We start from the raw sequence: 9,698 nt of genomic DNA, 5'->3' as shown, positions 1-9,698 counted from the left end.
TGAATCCCCTCCCCTTAGGGTAGATATGACGACTTCTTCCGCAGCTCCCGAGGTGATTTCAGCTCCTAATGCCGAAGAGATCCCACCGACCCCTCCAACTTCTGCGGCCGGGCCAACCTCTTCCCCTGCCGATGACTCAAACCCCCTTCTTGGTCCCAAGTGATGATATTATTAAAGGCTCGACTTGTGGGTCCTTTTTATGAACTCTTTATATTTGTTTATATATTTTGCTAGTGGTTCCTTGACATTCGGTCCTTTTTATAGGATCTTTAACAACAATTTTTGTTTCGTTTGATCCTTTTTGGATAGGACCTTTAACAAAGTTGTCATTTTATTATGCATGTGATGTTTTTGGTTTTGATGAAAACTTTTTTGAAGGCTTTTTAGTGTACTAGATTTACTTGTGAAGAACTCTTTCTGTTTCAAGCTTTATAAAGCTTTTTGAGAAAAACTTTTCATCAAATGATAGAAAATTATCTGAGTTAGATAATTTTTCTACTGCCTAACGTGATTAGAGAAAAACTTTTCGTTGAGTAATCCTTTTGTTTTGGCAAGATCTTTATGAAAAGCCCTTACCCTTGGTCCCTTTAAGGGGTTTTCGCGTCTCTTTGTTTTTCTTCGGCTGAATTTCTTACGTTCAATTTTGTTCGTTACTGTAATTTAAGTTATTCTTGCGATGCATTTTATACTACTCGGGATAACCGACTTTTAACTCGTTAGATACATCATCTCCAAGTCATTACGATCGACTTTTATAACCTATTTACACTGACTTGTACCTCGTCATTTTATCTTGCCAACCATGTAGGTTGGTCAATGGATTTTTGCGCTTTTCCGAGCTTAAATCAGTGCGTATCGTAGTAATGATAACTAGAAATTTTAAAGAAAGAGATAAAGAGATATAAAGAGAAATATTATTACTAATGTAATGTGACTTTACAAGGGTGCTCTTGCTACTAAGGGATTGAAATTTCTGCCCCTTAGCCCTCGCTGTGATGCCTCGTTAAAACCCCCTTCAGGAAAACCCTTTTTGGGAAAAAACCATGAAGTCAGGAAAAAGAGTACATCAGGGAGCGAGGTTCGCTTCCAGCTGTAATATCTCTTCGTATTGCAAGTGTGTCATGAACTTGGGAGCTCGGATCCTCCTTGGTCATTTCTTCCTCAGCGGGGAAGCTTATGCGGGAGAAAACACTGGCCATCTGTTTGCGGTATGCAGCTGCAGATGATGGTGCAGTTGAGGAGGTTTTGGTGGTTCAGATGACATCCGGGAAGAGGATCCTGACCGGTGGTGGCGATGGTGGTGATGGCCTCTTTCTCGATCACGGTGGTCCCTCTGGTCACGATCATGATCATGGTCACGTTCACATTCCCGATTCCAATCCACATGGTAGTCAGCTTTTCTCTTGAGCAGTTTGTGTTTGTTTTTGTTTGGCGCGCAAGGTGACACGCTCATCCTTGTTACCCTTGTTACAACTTCTAGACCCTGCATTATATAGACTAGAAGTTTACCTCTCAAAAGGCAGATCTATGACATGACAAGAATTACAAATAAAACATTTAACTGCCACAAAACAGACTAACAATATACTGACCCAAGCTTGTTTGTTTTATGTTCGAAAAATAAATAATGCAGTACAGACCATATATTAGTTATTAAAACCATATAGACAAAAATTAGGAATGTTAAATTTTAATCACTATACCCTGCCCTCATTAGTGGACAACAATTATCAACAGAACCCTTGCAACCAGGATAAAAGGCATAAATCTAAAGGTATCATAGGTCAAAGAATATCGAAAAACAATAGTCCATAAATGATCGCTAAAGAGACTCTGATTCTCTGAACTCAGAGAGAGCATATAAATTTAATCACATTACTGTTACCATCCAAGTGCAGCAATGCAACTCTAATCTAGTTATACCAATTCCCTTTTAATCAACTTTAAACCAACCGGTGGTTGTTGATTAGAGATATATGGTTCTGAGTGGGCACTGCTCCCTCAACCATTTATGACCAACAAGAATAGTACTCTGTAAAATAAGCAAGACTAACTGCTAAGACTACTATCCTCATTTAAGAAGCCAAAACAGTGAATGGTATCATCTAAAGCAATTACTGTTCAAGCTCAAGGTTCAAGTTTCTACCAAAATTTAGTGGGAAAAACCTAGAAAGGTAAATGATGCATACAAGTCCACAGATAAATAAAGGCAAAATAAGAGAACAAAAAGCACATACAGTTTTTGATTTCATAGGAACATCCCCAATACTGCTCGCTTCCCTACCAAAATCTCGATCTTTGGAGAAATCCCTATTTCATTAAAGAAACACTCCAATGATAAACAAAACAGAAATACCTCGAAAATAACCCACATAAAATTACAAGCAACAAGAACCACAATAACATTGGAAAATTTGGCAACAAAAAATTCATTAGACAACGTCAATAAAGAATAGATTATCTTGTAAACCAAAGCTTTTGCTAAGATTAACATGCGACCCTTGTCCTTTATTAACCCCGGAAAAAGGATAGCCGTACCCGCTACAAATCATAACTATTAGAAAGTAAAATTATGTTAAATCGTAAACAAAACAGAGTCAAAATACAGAAGAAATATGCAAAAGATCACATAGACGAGCAATCATGTCTAAAACAGATATAACTCAGTGGTAACAGACATTTCACTGTTAAGTTTAAATTCCATATATATTTATGGGATGACATAGGTGTCAGTTTAAATAAAATTACAGTGATCATAATCTAATTCATTTTTTGGAATATATCCAATGGCATAAATCCCTTATCCAGAAGTTCCGCCCTATTTAGAATTTCATTGCTTCGGTTTTTCCCCTTCATTTTAAGAGTTCCAACAATTATTGAATTCATCATAGAAGATTTTTTCTCTTGTTAAAGAGTCTATTCTTTTTCCATCATTTTTAGAGAAGTCGACAAATTGGGTGGCGCTCATAACTATTTATAGGATATATATTTTTCAATCCAACTATTGGATCACACTAACAAATAATAAAGATCATCTATAACACATTTTACCAAAATCAAACATTAACAAACATGTAATTGAAGACCTCTTTATCTATGTATATTTTGAACAAACATATTACATTATTTTCAAGTGCATAAAAGATATAACAAATGATTTTAGATTGACAAAATATTTTTAAGATGATCTATAATATATAAGTTTCTAATCCAACCGTTGATTTTTTAAAAAATTACACGAATAAAAAGTTGAACAATGAATATTTACTTAGATCGACACTGGTGTCAATTGATTATATATATATATATATATATATATATATATATATATATAAAATAAAATGAATCGCCATCCAGGAGTAATTCTGTTTTACCTATCAATCAGTTTCTCATTTTCACGCTTTCTCCAACGATCAGCTTTCCAAGCTTCAAACTCCTCTCTACTCATAACTGGAGGTGGAACATTCATCCCTATGCCATACTCAGCAGCAAGATCCCTAAACAATAATTTAGCTTTCTAAAATAGTAATTATCTAAATATGCAAGACAAATTTTGATAATAAAAAAAGGTATATACCTATGAGGTGGAACAACAGGCATCATGTAACCCTGCATGCCAAATGGATCATGAAGCAGACCACCTGCAAATGGCATGTCCAAGGGGCCCAGGCCATAACCCATCATTTGCATCGGGCCACCATATGGTCCCATAAATCCTTCCATACAAGGTTGCATGCCATTCCAGTATGAATTGTAACCAGGTGCTGGGCCCATTGGCATCATGTAGGTCTCAGCCCCAAGGTCGTGTGGGGTTTTCCACTGAAAATCTGCAAGAGATAAAAATAATTTGACATTGTTACAAATAACATAAATAGAGGTAAAAAAAAAAAAAAGACCTCTGTATTGTACTCCTCCCCCGAATGTTCAAGCAGCAATCCGGTTTGCAAAGTTTAATATAAAGGAAAAGTTACAGATACATGTCCAGATTTGAACATAAATATATAGATTCGAATGCAGGAGAGTAGATTTACCATTTGCAGGCAAATGGACTTTCTTCCTTTTTTTCTTCTTTCCTGCAAAGTTTAAAGTTGAAACTACAAATGAGATTGTGATCAAAGAAAATAAATTATTACATGTCTTACACAGGGTGAGATGAGCAATCTACATTACCTGCCTCAGCAGGAACCATTTTTTGCTGGACTTCCTCCTCAACCAACTGAGCACTCCCTTGTGAGGCTGGTTCCTTTACACTCATCGACTCATGTGTAGCTTCACTTACATCAGGCATTCTGGGCTTCACTTGCTCTGATGTTTGCAATGGAGCTGGAGCAGAAACTGTTTTTCTATCATCAACAGTTTCCGGTACATGTGTCATTCCTTCATGAACAAGTGAAACCTTTGGTTCTCCCTTAGATGCAGCCGATGAGGTTGGAGATGGAAGCTTCAGTTGTGGACAACGAGCAGACTCCATATCTAGAAAGGAGGAGAAAACAATTGCAATTTGCATGTTAGTTTCAATAAATTTTTAACCAAATAAAGTCCACGTAAGAGTCACATGATAAATAGTTTCAATAACCTTGAACTTGAAAGGTGCTCCCAGCGTTTTCAGCACTGCTATTGCCTGACTCCAATATACGATTAATAGTATCTCTTAGGGTCTTATTTGGTAAAAGATCATCTGCAAGAATATTTGTTGCACCACATATGCACATGGACTTGGAGATAACATAGTCCCTAATACCTGAAAAGAATTTTCAGAATGATATTTACAAAACTTCATCTGAGATGTTTGTACATTGGGAAGAAATGCTGAGGAGAGATTATATCATCTAAAGCATTCTTTACTTGCTTAATGAAGAATTATAAGCTTAAAAGCGTAAGTATTTACTCAAATTCTAAGAACCAGGACTTCTTCAGGAAGACAAAGAAACATACATTTGTCACAAAAGCTTTTAAAACAGCACTTGCTTGTCAGCACAGCATCTTTCATCACATCATTGCACAAGGGGCAGTGGAGCTCAGGTGGTAGATCCCCAACAGAACGTGTGGCGGAAGGTAAACCTTCTATTTCTTTCTCAAAAGCAGCCCTGTTTAGCAGGATTATGTGAGAAATACAATATTAGTCCTACATATGACAGAATGGAGACAAAGAACCAACATGTACTCACTCATTTGGCTTCAATACAGCTACTGAACCATTTGGTAGAGCATAGGAACCTTGTGGGTTCACCATCAGCATGGATCTCGGAATACCAGTAGGTTGTTTAACTCTCTTGATGTCATAATTTGGATCACCGTTTGTAGGGCAGTGCTGAATAAAATGGCCTACAAAAAAAGTTTAATAAGTAAGCTAAGCATAACCGACAATGCCATCCAACAATTTAAGCAGATTTAGCGCCCCTTTTTCTCCCTGATAATAATAAGAGTCTAGGAAATACCAGGAACCTTGCACCTGTGACATACATAGCCTTGAGGAGGTGTTTTCCGCTCCAGCCCTGCTCAGTAAGTGAATAAGCATTAGAACAGTAATATCAAAATCTGTATTCAAAGCAGGCAGTGACTCAAACTTGTATAGAATAGGAAAAGGAGACTCACCAAAACCACGACCACCCCCCATCCGTCCACCCATACCTCTTCCAAAACCTCTACCAGCACCAAAGTCCGATCCTTGACTGCATGCCAAAAGGAAACTTTAGATATGGCGAAGTCTAGAGTGACAATGATTTCACCAAAACAAAGCACATTTGGTATGTGAAATGAAATTTTCTGCAGAAATCCTTATGCAGGAATGATGGTAAATAAGAAACAACTGCTCCTCTAGTACAGGTGCTGATTCCAGAATGAGCAATCCCTTCCACCAGAGATTATTGACCATATTATTGCAGGTGAAAAAGAATACAAAGTTACTTATTAGTAATTCATATTCATATTTACAGTCATCATCCCTTTTTATGCTGATTCCAAGAATAAAGACAACTGAAGGAAAGTGGATACTCACCGTTGCCAATCCAAGGCAGGAGTATCAATCAAAGCCTTTATCCTACTTTCTTCATCAGCTTTGTTGGTTGGAGGAGCTTCAGGAATTAAGTTGCTTGATTGAATGGGTGGTACATCAGGAATCGCATACAAATCATTTCCAAATTCATCCCAATCTGAATCTTCTGGCTGTCATGTTATGAGAAGGTAAATAAAATAGGAATGAAGTGGAATTGTTTATTAAATAAAACGCATGGAAAGCAAAAAGGGACTTACATATTTTACAGCAGATGCATCTTCAGCTGGTAAGCTGCTGTTTTCAGGTTCGACTTCCATAGCCGTATTTTCCACCTTTTTTTGCCTGCAAAAGCCAAGGAAAGTAGCAACTCAACGCAGAATTTTTCTCACAAATCAAAAGGGTAGTTTCTTGGGAAAACTGTTTGACTACAACGTGAAGTATCAAGATGAGAATAGCAAGCCCATGACTACCCATTTCAAGAACCAACATGCATGATGCATGACAATAGTCCAAAAACCAACAACAGTAATAAGATTAAAGGTTAGAGATAATACTCTAGTTCAATAACAATTGGTAAACGTGGCCGACCAGGAACCCGACGAATTAACACCGAGGTATTTTTAGGAATCAGCATTGCTTCATCAAGATATTCTGAAATTCCAAAGAGACAGAGCAGCTATAAAACACTGAATATGCCATTCATCAAGGCAATTATATATATTAACTACCATGCTGCAAATCCTTCAAGGTTTGGGCGCTTGTAATTCCTACAACTAGCTTACAACCTCACTGGAACTCAAATTCTCAACACCCTGGCCTACATTCTAAGCATTTTAACTTTGAGGATTTCCTATTTTCTCGTTGTCTTTTCGTTTGATTTTTGCAATAGAAGAGGTGGAGGCCAATGTTAGTCAAATAAAAAACACTACAAAAACCAAGAATTTCATAGTAAAGTGATTCTCGTGTACTGACAGTGTAATCTTATATATTTATTAACCAATAGAATTGATGAGAATTGCCTATTTAACTGTCAATCACAACACAACAATTCCCTGATTTTTATTGGACATCAGTGTAAAACAACACTGTCAGTGCATGAAAATAAAACATCAAACTCAACTTCAACACCATGAACTCCTGAAAGCCAAGACTAGCAAAAATGTTTACTTTGAGAGGAACATGATAAACACCGAGAGTTTAACCACGAAAGCAATAGTTCCATATTTTAATTTTACAATTAACCCCCCAAACTCAGGGTATCGCCACCCAAACAACAGCTATCTTAATGAGAATTCAATAGTTTTAATTAAAAAGTCTCAGAACCAACCTTCATTGGTCTGGGCGTTGGTTACCACGAGATCAAAATCAGTACCCCTCCCTAAATGCTTGGATTCAAATATTTTTTCTTTCAATGTTCCAACAGAGATGAAAGGACCGTCCATGGGAATTGAATCATAATCTCTTGTACTCTTAAATTTATAATACACCGCCATCGTATATTTATTCTTTCTATTTAAAAAAAAAAGATTAAGATCAATGATAACAAAAATAAACGAATTAAAAGGGCCTATGAAATTCCAAAACTAGAATGGCCCTTGACATTAAATAAATCAAAACAAAACAAACAGTAGTACAGTACAATACAATATCCAAAGCTCTATTTCTTTTTTCTTCTTTTCTCTGTTTTTGTCCTCCACTTGCAAATTACTAGGGTTAAGATCGATCAAATCGAACCCACAAGCCGAGGCTGAGGCTGAGAGCACGAACACTACTAGAATTCTCTTCTGCCAGCAAAAATCAACGCGGAATCTTGAACTTCTTCACAAAATTCCGTTACGCATTCAGAATATACGATCCAAGAGAAGAATCTCCGTCGAAGCCCCTCTGTGGAAACAGAAACTGCTGTGAGCGATGCAATCGTCGAATCGATAGCAGGAAGAACAGCAACAATTTCCGACGGTCGCGCTTCGACAACCGACCCAACTCAGGAAGAACGTGAAGGAGGCGAAACTGCGAACTCGGAGCCTCTGCGATCGAAACTCTCGAATGAGAGAATCACGAACAACTCCGCGTGCGGTTGAAGGAGAAGGGGAGAATGATTAATTAGGGTTAGGGCTAGAGTTCGGAAATGTTTGGCTTTGAGGCGTGGAAAGAGAAGAGCATAATCAAGTGTAGAACGAATGCAAGGAGATGAAAGAAAAGTAATTTGGGATGGAAATTTTGGGGATTTCTGAGACAAAGGCCGAGAAATCACGTTGCTTGATTTTGAGGATAGAGAAAATTGTTTTATTATTATAGTATATATAGACCCTTCTATCCCGTGTTCTCAGGTACGCGTTCTTTTGACGCTCAGCTCTAGCATGGACTAACGTCTTTTACTCTTTTTAATTAATTTTTTTTAGAAAGATTAAAAAATTTTTTTAATATTACAAAAACAATAATATTTTTGGTATTAGTATTGAAAAACAAAAATACAATTTTATTTTTAAAATTATTTAATTATATTAAAAATTAAAATTTGATGTTTATTTTAAAATATTAAAATTTCAGAAAGAGTTTAATATAGTTTGATAAATATAGGTCGATAAATTTTTGTTAATAATAATTTTTTTAATAAATTAATTGAAGTAATTATTTGTTTAGATATTTTTTGAAATATTCACATTTTTTATTTTATTAATACACATCTTTTTAAAATTTAAAATATTTTAAGAATTATATATCAATAATTTATTTATTTATTTATTACAATAATTTAAATTAAAATGGATGGAAAAATAATTTAAATTGATGTAATATAAATTTTATTATTTTAAATAAAATTAATTGGTCTAATAGAGAAGAAACAAAAGAAATATAAAAAAAATACTTAATTGATTTTTGGTTATAAAAATAATTTGATCGTATAATATTTTTTTTATTATTTATTTTATTAGAAATGATAATGATATAAATAATAAAAAAATATAAATATTTTTTAAACTATATATCAATAAATAAATTATTTATTTAAAAAATATCTAAAATAAAAGAAGCATAAAAATGAAAAATGACAAGAACATGTGATAAATTTGTAACTATTATATTAATATATTTGTAATTTTACTATAAATTTATTTTAAATTTTTCTAAACATCCTGATCTTTTAAAGACCGTTAGATACTTTCACCATATTAGATTCCCTGAATTAAAGGAAGAAAGAGAGAAACAAAATTTATTGGAGTGTTGATGCTCTATCTAGACTTTTCTTATCTGGAGCACCATTTTATGTCCGTTTGAATATGATTAATTTATAAAAGAGTAATTTCTCAAATAAGTTATGACAATTTTAAAAGTGGATATTTTAATTTTTTAAAAAAATTAATATATAGATTAATTTTTAAAGTTTTATTTTGATAGAAAAAATTAGTTTTCAGTTTATTTTTTGACAGAATAATTATCTAAAAAAAGTCACTCAGATAAAGATGTTGAAAACGTCATTTTATAAAGATGTTTTTTAATAATTAAGATTTAATACATATAATCGATTAAATCGTGTTATTTTTGTCAAAATTATTCTAGATAAATTGATCTGACCGAAAAATGGTGAATCAAATTTTGAATTAATCTAAATTAATATTATTTTTTTTATAGAAAACAACTACAATGCCCTATTATAGAAAATGACTAAAATACTTCTATTATATATATTAATTTTGAGAAT

General features: G+C 34.3%; 1 protein-coding gene across 3 annotated transcripts; it reads right to left on the bottom strand.

Annotated features, from left to right (window-relative positions):
• Nucleotides 1–900: 900 nt before the first annotated feature.
• LOC107631148 (E3 ubiquitin ligase PQT3-like) lies at nucleotides 901–8,263 on the bottom strand. Of its 3 annotated transcripts, none has more exons than XM_088505056.1 (15): nucleotides 7,323–8,263; nucleotides 6,550–6,646; nucleotides 6,253–6,337; nucleotides 5,999–6,165; nucleotides 5,596–5,672; nucleotides 5,439–5,495; nucleotides 5,169–5,325; nucleotides 4,936–5,087; nucleotides 4,577–4,741; nucleotides 4,171–4,473; nucleotides 4,032–4,073; nucleotides 3,578–3,827; nucleotides 3,375–3,497; nucleotides 2,238–2,310; nucleotides 901–1,483 (listed from the first exon to the last, which is right to left on the bottom strand). In XM_088505056.1, the coding sequence occupies exons 1-15, from the start codon at nucleotides 7,486–7,488 to the stop codon at nucleotides 1,175–1,177; spliced, it is 2,223 nt and encodes a 740-aa protein (XP_088361182.1). In that variant the 5' UTR covers nucleotides 7,489–8,263; the 3' UTR covers nucleotides 901–1,174. The 3 variants fall into 3 exon arrangements, with proteins under 3 accessions (XP_088361182.1, XP_088361184.1, XP_088361183.1); XM_088505057.1 differs by having other exon boundaries at nucleotides 1,437–1,497; XM_088505058.1 differs by lacking the exon at nucleotides 2,238–2,310 and having other exon boundaries at nucleotides 1,357–1,483.
• Between the last annotated feature and the right edge of the window lie 1,435 nt (nucleotides 8,264–9,698).

This window comes from Arachis ipaensis, chromosome B2 (assembly GCF_059453495.1).
Source record: "Arachis ipaensis isolate K30076 ecotype BB chromosome B2, ASM5945349v1, whole genome shotgun sequence".
Taxonomy (NCBI): domain Eukaryota; kingdom Viridiplantae; phylum Streptophyta; class Magnoliopsida; order Fabales; family Fabaceae; genus Arachis; species Arachis ipaensis.
Note: the sequence above shows the minus strand (reverse complement) of the source record. Positions and strands in the feature narration are given on the sequence as shown.

Excerpts from the sequence above, each read along its gene's own strand:
- LOC107631148 (XM_088505056.1), bottom strand. The coding sequence starts at position 7,488 with ATGGCGGTGTATTATAAATTTAAGAGTACAAGAGATTATGATTCAATT. Across the intron at positions 5,673-5,998 it reads CCTGCCTTGGATTGGCAACG|TCAAGGATCGGACTTTGGTG; the intron begins GTGAGTATCCAC and ends TTTGGCATGCAG. Across the intron at positions 1,484-2,237 it reads TTCCTATGAAATCAAAAACT|GGTCTAGAAGTTGTAACAAG; the intron begins GTATGTGCTTTT and ends TATATAATGCAG.